Genomic DNA, 13,078 nt, shown 5'->3' on the forward strand with positions numbered 1-13,078 from the left:
CTGTGGCTAGCTCTCGCCTACTCCTCCGCCGCCTCACCCAGGCTTGTGCTTCCCTCGGCCTCGTCGTTAACAGGGAAAAGACCAAGGCAATGATGTTCCGGCAGAGGCGTCCTCCCGAGCTTCTCCTGCTTGGCGGCGAGCCGGTACCGTGGGTGCCCTCGTACAAGTACGTGGGCATGACCATCGACTCACGGCTTTCATTTGTGCCACACATCGCTTCTCTCAGTGCGAGGGTGAAGAGCTGCACCAACATCATGCGCGCCCTGGCACGAACGGAGGGCGGTGCGAGCGGCAGGGTGCTGAGGTGATTTTATGTCCAGGCGGTGAGAGCGGCAGGGTGCTGAGGTGATTTTATGTCCAGGCGGTGCGCTCCTGTGTGGACTATGGGTCGCCATGCCTCCTCACCGTTAGCACCGCTGCACTCGAGCCGCTTGAGGTGGCCCAGAACGCTGCACTCCTCCACATTCTCGGGGCCCCGTGATGGTCAAAATGCGTGTGCCCAGGACCGGAGGCCCGATTGCCCTCCATCTCCACCAGGGTCAACCAGCTCTCCATCAGCCACCTAGTTAAGCTGCTCCGCCTCAGGGGGTCGGAGTCACTCCCTGACTCCGTGGGGCAGGCCCTCCTACAAGACCCAGACCTTTTCCGACGAAGGTTGTGGGCGGCGGTAGGAGCTGCTAGGCTAAGGCCACATGCCCTGAGTAGTAATAGTCCGAGAGCTAGCTACGGGTGATTTTACCCCAACGAGCCCAGAAGATATAATGCTCTAACTTGGTTAAGTTTATCACCGACAATTGAAAAAGGTTTGTCAGCTGCTTCAACTCGGGTGGGTGTTGCCCCCAGGGGGTGCCAAAATACCCCTTTTTGAGGTTGATTTTACTTTTCAAACTATACACTTCAAACTTTGTATACAAAACTATGTATTTATTCTTAATAATATGGCGATATAACTCACAGAATATTTAAGGGGGATGAAGGGGTCAGCTGCCCTTAAAAAGACCCTAAAAGTGTTGGATTTTACCCCAAAAGCTACACGAATCATATTCACTCAGTATAATGATAAAATGCAGTAGATATGAATCTACTAATAACTGACACTATTTCTCGGTGGTAAAAGGGGGTCAGCTGCCCTCCAAATTTAGTCTGATTTTGGCCCTTGGGGTAAAAATGTCTTACCCCAAGAGCTACACGTACCAAAATGCAGTAGCACAGAGTTAATCTGTCCAAATTGATAATGAGACTAAAACTGACAACATTAGCAGGTGGTAAGATGTGGTCAGCTGACCTCCAAATTTTGCCCATTTTGACCCCATGAGGTAAAAAAAGACAACTGTGAGTTACAGTTTTTATATTTATTATATAGTTACTTTAAGTAACAAAAGTAATGTTGGAGTAAAAACTGACTTATCTTTCTGGTGGTAAGATGGAGTCAGCTGACCCCCAAAATGTGTCCCATTTAGTTCCTAGGGGTAAAATAAAATAAATTGTTCGTACAACATTCAGATTTCTACCATAGGTAGAATAAGTAGCTTAACTAATATTGACATATTAACTGACATGATTAAAGGGTGGTAAGTTAGTGTCAGCTGACCCCCAAAATTTACATCTCTTTGTTCCTAAGGATAACAACAACAACAACAAAAACTGTTCGTACAACATTCAGATTTTTACCATAGGTAGAGAAAATAGTTTAACTAATATTGACATATAAACTGACATGATTAAAGGGTGGTAAGTTAATGTCAGCTGACCCCCAAAAACTTACATCTCTTTGTTCCTAAGGATAACAACAACAACAAAAAAACCTGTTCCTACAACTTTCAGACTGATGCTGACATTTAAACTGGCTTGATTTAAGGATTTAAGGGGGGTGAGTTAGGGTGAGCTGACCCCCCAAATTTGCATATCTTTGTTCCTAAGGATAACAACAAAAAAAACCTGTTCCTAGAGGTTTCAGATTTCTACTATAGGTAGAAGGAGCATAACTAAGGCAGACATAAAAACTAGCATTCGTTGGAAATACCTGATGCATAGTGTATAGCATAGAGTATGGAAGACATTTTACATATATTTTTTCAAGAGTATATTGTTTCTCAATATGTTAACGTGTATTCATTGGTCTTTACAGTCACTCGCTGTTTTCAGTTTCATCGTCAGTAGTATCATCTGCATCAGTGTCACTTTCCATTGCCAAGTCATCTGGAAGAAAATTTTATTTTAACTGAAATCAACCGAGGATGCTACTTTTGCTAATATGTGAAGTAACTTTAACGAGTTATTTGTAATTCTGGATTGTTTTATAGTTTCTTATACGTTCAATCCTGAAAAATGGGTTTATCAATGGCCTTCAATTATCTGCCATAATTAACACAGCAGTAATAATGAAATAGATTAATATTGCGATTATTCATTAAAAGTAAGTACATACCTGTGCAGTCATTAATATCTTCATCATCGGAGCCATCCTTGTCATTCTGCAGCACGTCGATTGTCTTGGGGTACAAGTCACCTTCTGTCCAAAGAATCTGGTAACTACCATATCCCAAAGTCCATCCAGACTCTGTTGGCGAGATAGGACTCTGAGTAGCAAGGTCAACAGAATTCCACCTGTTAGCTATGAGGTGTACTCTCTTTATTTTCTGCTTCAGGACATTGTGACACGGTTGGAGGGTTCTTCCGTCCATTTTTTTCAAACAGCTGATGCGCGCTTCATCCAATTTACCAGAAGGTTTGTACCGTTCTAGGAATAATTCCAATCGTATATCATTGATGAATTGACTTTTCCTTTTACCGTACATTTCAGCTGTGAACTTCTCAATTGATGAAAAAGTTTCATCTGATATTGTTTGTTCCTTCCCTAAGGCTGTGAAAGAGTTCTGGAAATTGGCGTTCTTCTCCAAGATCTTTAGTGGCCGAACTTTTCCTTTTCGGGAAAATGCTGCAGTGTAGTCGCAGCCAGTGAATGCATGGTATGCGGGCATCGCTGAACACAATGACTCGCCTAGGTTTGCTGCAAGCTTGGTCATGTCGATGTACCTTCGTGTATTGTTTGAGACTAGTCCTGCATCTATCCAAACCTTGTGATTACAGAAGTTTGACTGAGATCCAAGACCAATAACTAAGCAGTCAGTGTCATTCGTTCTTATCACTATGTTTTTCTGTCCAGTTATCTTGTGCACATGGAAGAACATTCTTGCGTCTGCTTCTTCGTGGTCATTGCTGTATCTTGATTCTTCTGATTTCATGACCGAATTCCCTTCCACCACATATTTGTAGCAGGTGTCGCCATCATTTGCATACAAGGTTTTGGTTCCCAAGTGTTTCACATTGCAATCATCTGACCAACTAGCAACCAAGTACTTGACCAGAGATTCTTTAAATCCTGCGTTGCGTAAAGCACTCATCCAATTGGCTGGTCTTTTCTGATTGCCACCTGTTATTTTGAATGAATCAACAGATCCATCCCTTGCAGCTCTTTCACAGTCTTTGATTGATGGACTTAGCCATTTATCAGACACGAAGTGAATTTCATCGCCTTCTGATGCCATGATTTTCCGTAAAATGTGTGATGATATCCCACCAAATTTCGTGGGAAGGGCTGCACCTGGCAATAGATGGAAGTAAAATGATGCATCGATTATGGTGACATCGATGTGTTCCGGAGAGTTTGATTTCACCTTGTTCTCAAGATATTGCATCAGAGCCGATTTTGGTGTTTTCAGCATTGTACCATCCACATGACAGAGTGATAATGGTACAGGTGTCAGAGGATATTTTAGCACTTCTGCTAAGTCGATGCGTTTCTCTACTGAAGCATACAGAATGCTACCAAACAAGTCACGGACCATACATGCTGCCACTCTTTTTACATCTGTTTTCTTTGATTTTGTTCCTGCAGTTGCAAATGTTGACACCTCTTGCCGAGTAATCTTTGCTAGAAACCTTCCAGGCTCTTGGCGGCACTCATTCATGAACTTCTTTCTCTGGACTTCACCTGCTTCCCTGACATTGAGGAGAAAGCTTTCTACTTCCTCTGGAGCAGTTTTTCCAGTCCCAATATTGTACAGATGTTTGGAGTCTATGTCTTCAGTGAATGGATTTATTGTTTCTTTTATCATGTAGATTATGTCCTTGACTGTTTTGTTGTCATTCCTAATTGCATGCTTCTTCAGCCCATGTGTTACATCTTTTTTATGCATGCCAGCTTCTTGAAATACATGTGACAGAATGGATGTCCGAATGAAATGAGATTCGGCCCATCTTTGCCTTGCAGATATGGAGTTTGTCATTGCGGCAATTCCAATCCGCTGGCTGGCAGCATCCTTGTTTATAGTTTGCTCCAATGTCAGATCAATTGGACTTCCAGAGAATGGCTTCTTGGTTCTCTTAACAGAAAACAGTCCGTCTTTGAATTCTTCATAGATTTCTGGATGTGTTTCTTTAAGCTTCAGTAGATTATCGTGATACTTTACTGTCCAGCGGGCATAGTTGTGATGGTTCAAGGCGAAGAAATAGTTTGCCATTTGCAGCAATGTGTTTGTGTACCCCTCCAAGTCTCCGGTTCTGACACTGCGGCTGTATCTGTGGTACAGGTGCATCAGGCTGATGTAGCTACACCAAAACTGTGCAGTTTTTCCATTGTCCCCGGCCAGTGTTTTTTCATAGAAGTCTCTGTATCTTTCCAATATGTCGTTTCCTTCCTTTGAATGTTGGAATTTGTTGATATCTGGAGAATCACTGATGCATTTTAGCTCATTCTGAAGCACTGGTACTATGTCAGGGTTGTTTTTGCTTTTTTGAAACCATTCAAAAAAGAGTATTTCCAGAGAAACCGCTAGCAGTTCGTGTATTCTCTTGCAGCGGTTGTAATGCTTTCCTTTGATAAATCCGTTTATAGAGCCCACTGCTAGTGCACCGCACTCATTCAATATGTGCGGGGCACCAGATTCAGCGATCAGCTTCCCAATGACACAAAAATATGCTTTCTCCACATGGAATGACCCAAGTGAAATGAAGAGATTGTCAAATACCGGCTTTTCCTGGGCTTGTATTTGCAAAGCTATTTTTGCTATGGCTAGGTCGTAGGTGACAACCATGCAAGACTTGTTGGACTCCTCTGCTAATTTCTGTGACCTTTTCATTGTTTCAACAACGACAGCATTTGATGTGGGTGATTGGTTTATTTGTGGCAAATACCAAACTTTCATCTGTTTTCTACAGTCATAAACTCTCTGCATTCCATCCTGCCCACATTGGTGTATTTGGATTTTGCCACACATCCAACATCCAGAGAACATCTTTCTTCCATGACCCTAAGTCAACATTTTCCTCACTTGTCAGAAGTCTGATATCATCGGCAGCCAGTAACCCGGCGTTTTCTAGGCGTGGTTTTTTATGATAAGGCTGAATTTCAGAGCTTTCAGTTTCATAGGAACGCCGCCTTTTCTTGCTTAGGCCGACTCCAATTGTTGGCAGGGATGCTTTTGTTTTTGTTTCAGTAATATTCTCATGGTGAATTCTATCTGACTCTGGCTTTTGGGCTGAGGCTTTAGCTTCAACGAGCTGGTACGCTATGGCAACTGTATCATGAAGTGTGTCCTTGCCGCTCATAGTTTCAACAAATCGATCAAAGTTGTCCCAGGCTACTCCAGTTCCATATTCATTTCCTGAGTGCATACCAAACGGCATTTCGTTGTCATTATTTTTGACCGAAAATGTTAGTTCAGTTTCTATTTCTTCAGCCGTATGGTAACTGGCACAATGACCCATTCTGTTCAGCACTTCTATTACTTTTCTACACCCAGTCATGCTCTTCATAGCCAGAGCTGTAATCAGATGCTTTCCTGGTTTTTTCTTACCAGATGTTGCAGAAAATACTGCATCCTGACTAATAGCCCTGATTCGCCGCTGTTTTCCTGGTTGTTTCCATATTCTTGAGTCTGGACCACCAACTAAGTATTTGAAGAAGTCTTGGACTAACTCCGGGACATCAACTTCCCCACCAATTATATCTTGCATGGTCGGACTTGAAGGTATTTGCTTTTGTGGGGCTTTCATGATGGCTTCACGAAGCTGCATCTCTGATTTTCATTTTAATATCCATGAGTTTATCAAATTTGAAAGCAAGTGCTTCTTCTTTTGACATCTCAGACGAATGGACAATACTTCCACGTTTTGTCTTTCCCTTTTGAACCACGATCCTCTCACCAAAATGTTTGGTTAATTTTTCATCCAGCTTTTGTGCTGTTGGGGTTGCATGTTGAAAGTCCTCACCACCTATTTCATGAACAGTGGCTGTATAATAGGTGTTCAGGTCAGTTAACAAATGCACCTCGCGCTTCTCAATTACATTCTGTTCAGTGTAAGATATCAATGAGTCAAAAGCCTCTCTATGAACTTCTTTCTCTCTGCTTATGTACCCTGTCCTTGGTTGATTTCCATTTTTGGACATTGCCCTTGCTTGACTCTGGTACAGTGAGCGACAGTTGGCGTGGTACCTCAATCCTTTTGCAACAAAATCCTGGTCTCTTATCTGTGTTAACAATTTTTCATCCCCTTTCATTTCAGCATATTCTTGAATGTTTGCAGCAAACTGGGCTGTCTCAGCTGAAACTAATTTTTGCTCCACGTTTTTTTTTTTCTAGCCGATCCACAAAACAAGCACATCGGCTGGAAATCACATGTGCCCTCTTTCGATGTTGCTGCCGATTCGTTCAAGCTTAGTGATTGTTTTTCTTGGCTCATGTGACATGAAGGATTTTCTTGGCTCATGTGACACGAAGGTTTGGTTGCAGATCTGTGAGCCTTTGGTAATGCTGTAAATTTCCTATAGCACTCGTGGTGATAACCATGGATACTGTCTACTACAGTTGGCAGGGATATGTCAGCATATTTCAAGTTTTTTTGTTTTCGTAGCATTAATATTTCCTTGCATTTTGCCAACTTGTCATCTTTGAAGCAAATGACTCTACCAAAATCTTGATACTTATCACTGCTCTTGATGTGTAAGGAACACAGCATTTCATCTGAAAAGTCACAACAGTACCCTTATCAGGCCACAGTCACTCTGTTTTCAATTATATTTGTTATCAACTGTCACAATTTCTAATTATATTGTAATATAACTGGTGCTTGGTTTTCATAATAATAAAGTGCTTTAAAGTTTGAAAACTCACTGTACCCCGTTATTCACCCCGCCCGTGCATCCCTTACACCAAAAAACATGTTTCATGCAGGAACCCCAACAACAATAGTTTTACATGTATAGTGTATCACAATATAAAGCATTTTGCAAGAAAAGTGTGCAGCGAGTTAAATGACTTACCAGGCGCAGATTTAGTGTTTTGATTGTCTGATAATTCATTGCTTTCCTGACCTGACGACAGTGACTGGATTGCTGGATGGTCTTGACTATTTGATGCAATCTTGTCTGTGCTGAGATCACCAGACAAATCATCACCTAAAAGTTATGATAAAGAACCTTTTAACATCGGCATTTCAAACTAGTAACAGTAATAAAAAAAAGTATAAAAAATACTCAGAATTTGATTCTTCTAAATTAGCAAAATGAAACCACTAACCTCCTGATATTACATCGCCCTCATCCATCGTCATAAACCGTGTTTTTAGATTTCCAAAGAAATCATACACATGTTCTCTGAAAAGTTCATCGAATGGTGTTAGGGTAGTACGTACATAGAAAGTTGTGGATATACCTTGATTTGAAGTGCTCCACGTATGTGTCAATAATGTTGCCGTCAAACAATAACTAACAAGCAAAAACAAAGTAAGTAGATGATAATATATTAAGCAAAACAAAATGGGAACTACCACTTACGCTTTGCATAACTACTCCGGCTTATGCGTTTGACACATGTCAGTTGACTACACCACACCATGCAGTTAACCACGACGTTGCTTGCACGACCCCTATGAGCAGAGCCTCATAGCGAGCCTTCCCTCTCGTTTGGTGCAAACCCAGGTACTGTTATCCTGGCCGTCACAGCACCAAGCAGCCACACAGTACAGCCACAAAAAAAACAGTTTAATAATAAAAACACTGACAATCAACACTCTATAACTTAGATCACCAACTAGGAGCTCGTAGAACCCTGGGGGCTTCCGGCGACCATCACCAAGGGTTCTCCAAAAAATCGTAAAATAATCCTGTGCTATTACAGTATGACTTTTCACCAAGTCTATCATATTAGCTCATTTGATGCAATCTTGAATTCCAAACTCAGTATACATTGCTTAATAACTTAAAAAAAAACAGACGATCATATCTTGCATTAGAATTAACAAGGGTGCCTTGGAAAATGAAAATTCATGGGAGGGGTTCCACCAAGGTTTGGAATCACTGCTCTTTAACGTATGATTTATATCACCGATACACCACCATATGTACATACCATGACACACACACCCTATAAATAATCACAACAAGTATACCTATATACGCATACAATGATAGTATATATCAAAAAAAGATAACATAAAACAAACAATGAAAATACTTACATACGGGAAATCCGAGAGTTGGTTCGTTGTACATGGCTGGAGAGGGCGAGACTGAGGAGCCGTGTTCAGCACACTCCCCACAATACCTCCCAATGAATTATTATACTAGCAATGAGACAATGAATCTGTGAATGAAGCCTGGCTTCAGATTATTTTTTTCTCTCATTGTAACCTGCCGTCTCGGATCAGCGGAAACACAAGACACGAGTTTGGTAGATAGGATAACATCAAACAACCGAGTACCATTTAAGGCCGGTCAGCCCTGACAAATATCTGATTTTAGAGTAAGTTCTTAGGTAGGCATTTGTTAACAGAAAATTGTAAGAACATCATTTATTTCATTACCCCTACGAACCAGAGGGGGAAATTTGGGGGTCAGCAGACCCTAACTTACCACCCTTAAATCAAGTGAGTTTAAATGTCAGCATCAGTTTAACTATTTATTCTACCTATGGTAGAAATCTGAAAGTTGTAGGAACACTTTTTGTTGTTGTTGTTGTTATCCTTAGGAACAAAGAGATGTAAATTTTGGGGGTCAGCTGACACTAACTTACCACCCTTTAATCATGTCAGTTAATATGTCAATATTAGTTAAGCTACTTATTCTACCTATGGTAGAAATCTGAATGTTGTACGAACAATTTATTTTATTTTACCCCTAGGAACTAAATGGGACACATTTTGGGGGTCAGCTGACTCCATCTTACCACCAGAAAAATAAGTCAGTTTTTACTCCAACATTACTTTTGTTACTTAAAGTAACTATATAATAAATATAAAAACTGTAACTCATAGTTGTCTTTTTTTACCTCACGGGGTCAAAATGGGCAAAATTTGGAGGTCAGCTGACCACATCTTACCACCTGCTAATGTTGTCAGTTTTAGTCTCATTATCAATTTGGACAGATTAACTCTGTGCTACTGCATTTTGGTACGTGTAGCTCTTGGGGTAAGACATTTTTACCCCAAGGGCCAAAATCAGACTAAATTTGGAGGGCAGCTGACCCCCTTTTACCACCGAGAAATAGTGTCAGTTATTAGTAGATTCATATCTACTGCATTTTATCATTATACTGAGTGAATATGATTCGTGTAGCTTTTGGGGTAAAATCCAACACTTTTAGGGTCTTTTTAAGGGCAGCTGACCCCTTCATCCCCCTTAAATATTCTGTGAGTTATATCGCCATATTATTAAGAATAAATACATAGTTTTATATACAAAGTTTGAAGTGTATAGTTTGAAAAGTAAAATCAACCTCAAAAAGGGGTATTTTGGCACCCCCTGGGGGCAACACCCACCCGAGTTGAAGCAGCTGACAAACCTTTTTCAATTGTCGGTGATAAACTTAACCAAGTTAGAGCATTATATCTTCTGGGCTCGTTGGGGTAAAATCACCCGTAGCTAGCTCTCGGACTATAACAAATGTACGGAAGTGGGGGTTGTCTCCGCAGGGGGGACTGGAAGTGGGGGTTGGGGGGGTCAGCGGGGGGGTTACTCAAGAGGGGGTATCTGGACCCCCCCCCCACCCGCCAAACAAGGTTACCTTTTCACCCCCACCCCCCCCCCACCCCTCTCGGACTAGCGTACGGAAGCGGGAGGGTGACGGGAGTAGGGGTGCCCAGCAGGGAGGGGGGGGGGGGGTGACAGGAGAGGGGGTTCTTGAAGGGTTAAGATAAGATCTTGGGTCCTCGAATGACCACGAGATTATAATCACGGAAAAGGTTAAGGACATTAGCTTAATGACCAGGCTGGAATATGAATTTACTCTTTAATGCAAGTCCGAAAGTAAAAAAAAAAAATCACTATTGAACGTAAGACTCGACAAATTATTTAAGTTTTTGCTCGATGTATTGTATCATTATCTTCTTATTTCTCATTTCTCAACTTGTTTCTTCTTATTTCTTTCCTCAACTTATATATATTTTTTTTTACTCCGGTTTTTTGGTGCCATCTAACCCTAAACACTGCAGCACCAAGTCTATTTTTTTCTGATTTTGCATTAATTAATGTCTTATATCTCATTTCTTAACTTATTTCTTCTTATTTCTTTTCTCAACTTGCATTTCTTCATATTTTCTGCCTGCTCTTCGGTGTCATATGACCTTAGACGTTGCCGCATCGAGTTTACCTTTTTTCCGTGAAAAAGGGATCATGTGTGTGTGTGTGTGTGTGTGTGTGTGTGTGTGTGTGTGTGTGTGTGTGTGTGTGTTCCATTCCCCTCTGATTCTTGAGAAATCTGCGGCTAGCTCGAAATTTTGTGGGCCAACTTTTTCAGCCGAATATATGCTCCGAAGCGGAATTTAGTGAGGATTCTTAGGGTATCTTCAAATTCCTCATACGTCTATTAGTTCCCGAGTTACACCGAGAAAACTGATTTTTTTTCTTCTCTCGTCAGAGTAGCCTAACAAATAAAAATCACTCAAAGCTCCTCATCTACGTTCCTTAGAAAGATTGCCATATGTTACTAGTAAGAAACTTATCCCAACAACTGCAAATTTGGCGCTCTTTCATTTTTTTTTCTGATTTTGCATTAATTAATGTCTTATATCTCATCTCTTAACTTCTTTCTTCTTATTTCTTTTCTCAACTTGCATTTCTTTATATTTTCTGCCTGCTCTTCGGTGTCATTTGACCTTAGACGTTGCCGCATCGAGTTTACCTTTTTCCCTAGATCAAGATAGCGCTCAACCGAAGGCAACCCAGAAATACCAAAGTGAGTCAGCGAATGGAAGGGAGAAAGAGCGATGTGAGAGGAAAAGTGTGCGCGTGTGTGTGTGTATGTGTGTGTGTTTGTGTGTGTGTGTGATCCATTCCCCTCTGATTCTTGAGAAATCTGCGGCTAGCTCGAAATTTTGTAGGCCAACTTTTTTAGCCGAATATATGTTCCGAAGCGGAATTTAATGAGGATTCTTATGGTATCTTCAAATTCCTCATACGTCTATTAGCTCCCGAGTTACACCGAGAAAACTGATTTTTTTTCTCTCGTCAGAGTAGCCTAACAAATAAAAATCACTCAAAGCTCCTCATCTACGTTCCTTAGAAAGATTGCCATATGTTACTATTAAGAAACTTATCCCAACAACTGCAATTTTGACGCACTTTCATCGAAAACTTTAAAAAAAAAATGTAATCCTTTTTTATTTACTTTTATGGCGCGTTTCGCGTCATCGTCCGCCAGAACCTTTTACCCTTGATGACACGAAATGCGTCATCGTGCGCGAGAGGGTTAAATAAGTCAGATTTATCTCAAATTCACTGTCTGGGCAGACAAATATTCGGAAAAGAGAAGGCAAACCAGTTTGTAGATATATATAAATATGCTGTATATTCACGTCCTTATGGATATCTTCTTGTTGATTTGGGTATAAATACTCCTGAATCCCTACAGTTTCGCTCAACTCTCCCTTCCATCATACCTTTCTCCCTCCCTCTTCTCTCTCCTCCCCCCTCCCTCCTCCCCTTCACTTTCCTTCCCTCGTGTTATTAAATAAGTCAGATGTATCTCTAAGTCACTTTGTGGGCAGTCTATTATTCGGAAAATAGAAGGCAAACCAGTTTCTATATATATATATATATATATATATATATATATATATATATATATATATATATATATATATATATATATATATATATATATATATATATGGTATATATTCACGTCCTTATGGATATCTTCTTGTTGATTTGGGTATAAATACTCCTGAATCCCTGTAGTTTCGCTCAAACATTGTTGGAGAGCCTCCCAGGTGAACGCGTATTCCAATGGTGAACTCCAGGAAAAAGAAACTCTTACACGTTATATACTCCCAACATAACGAACCCTATGATTTAAGCTCTCAGCTACTTCTGATCTTACTCTCTTAAGCCTTTGCAGCTGCTTTCTTAAACCCTCGAAGCCCGCCTTCCTGAAGTCAGGTATTAGTGTTGTTTCTGCTGACTCTATTCTCCCATTTAATATAAAATTTAATTTCCTTATGATCACTGTTACCTAATGAGCCCGCAACATCAATGTTGCTTATTATGTCCTCTTTATTAGTTAACAACAAATCCAAAATACTTTCTTCCCTCGTTGGTGTTCTAATTAACTGCTGAAGGAAACTATCCTACGGCGGGAAATGAAAAAGAACCATGCAGCATGGAAAAACTGCATGGAAATTTGTGTGCCTGTGAGAACAAGACAACGCTTGCTGAGCACCCAATGAAGATCACAAGACTAAGATGATTCCCACCTGCGGGATATACTGTGAAATTTATTAATCATGCTAAAGCATATTAGCTATCTTATTTAGCATTCTATGACTTTGAGAGTATTCTCGTAAAGCCTTCTTCGAATGGATGTAAAAATACATCACTTTGCCATAGCGTATGCTTACATTATTGTGAATAGAAACGGAGAAACAGTAGAAAGCGGATCCTATTGTGGAAGTAATGCTGTAAACCATTTTACCTGAACCCACACTGTTTTGTATATAGAACGAACTTACATTAGCTGAACTCACACTGTTTTGTATATAGAACGAACTTACATTAGCTGAACTCACACTGTTTTGTATA

The 13,078-nt window shown here is 40.6% G+C and overlaps 1 protein-coding gene across 2 annotated transcripts; it reads right to left on the reverse strand.

The window, feature by feature from the left end:
• Positions 1-2,049: 2,049 nt before the first annotated feature.
• LOC126991841 (uncharacterized) lies at positions 2,050-8,706 on the reverse strand. Of its 2 annotated transcripts, XM_050850502.1 has the most exons (5): positions 8,521-8,706; positions 7,581-7,992; positions 7,325-7,459; positions 2,429-2,560; positions 2,050-2,199 (listed from the first exon to the last, which is right to left on the reverse strand). In XM_050850502.1, the coding sequence occupies exons 2-5, from the start codon at positions 7,612-7,614 to the stop codon at positions 2,129-2,131; spliced, it is 372 nt and encodes a 123-aa protein (XP_050706459.1). In that variant the 5' UTR covers positions 7,615-7,992; positions 8,521-8,706; the 3' UTR covers positions 2,050-2,128. The 2 variants fall into 2 exon arrangements, 1 of the variants encoding a protein (XP_050706459.1); XR_007745882.1 differs by lacking the exons at positions 2,050-2,199; positions 2,429-2,560 and adding an exon at positions 6,637-7,025 and having other exon boundaries at positions 8,521-8,700.
• Positions 8,707-13,078: the final 4,372 nt, after the last annotated feature.

The sequence above is a fragment of the Eriocheir sinensis genome, unplaced genomic scaffold (assembly GCF_024679095.1).
Source record: "Eriocheir sinensis breed Jianghai 21 unplaced genomic scaffold, ASM2467909v1 Scaffold35, whole genome shotgun sequence".
NCBI lineage: Eukaryota > Metazoa > Arthropoda > Malacostraca > Decapoda > Varunidae > Eriocheir > Eriocheir sinensis.

Coding starts and splice junctions, on each gene's coding strand:
- LOC126991841 (XM_050850502.1), bottom strand. CDS start 7,614: ATGACGATGGATGAGGGCGATGTAATATCAGGAG. Junction 2,561..7,324: donor AAACACTAAATCTGCGCCTG/GTAAGTCATTTA, acceptor TCTCGCCAACAG/AGTCTGGATGGACTTTGGGA. Junction 2,200..2,428: donor AGATATTAATGACTGCACAG/GTATGTACTTAC, acceptor ATTTTCTTCCAG/ATGACTTGGCAATGGAAAGT.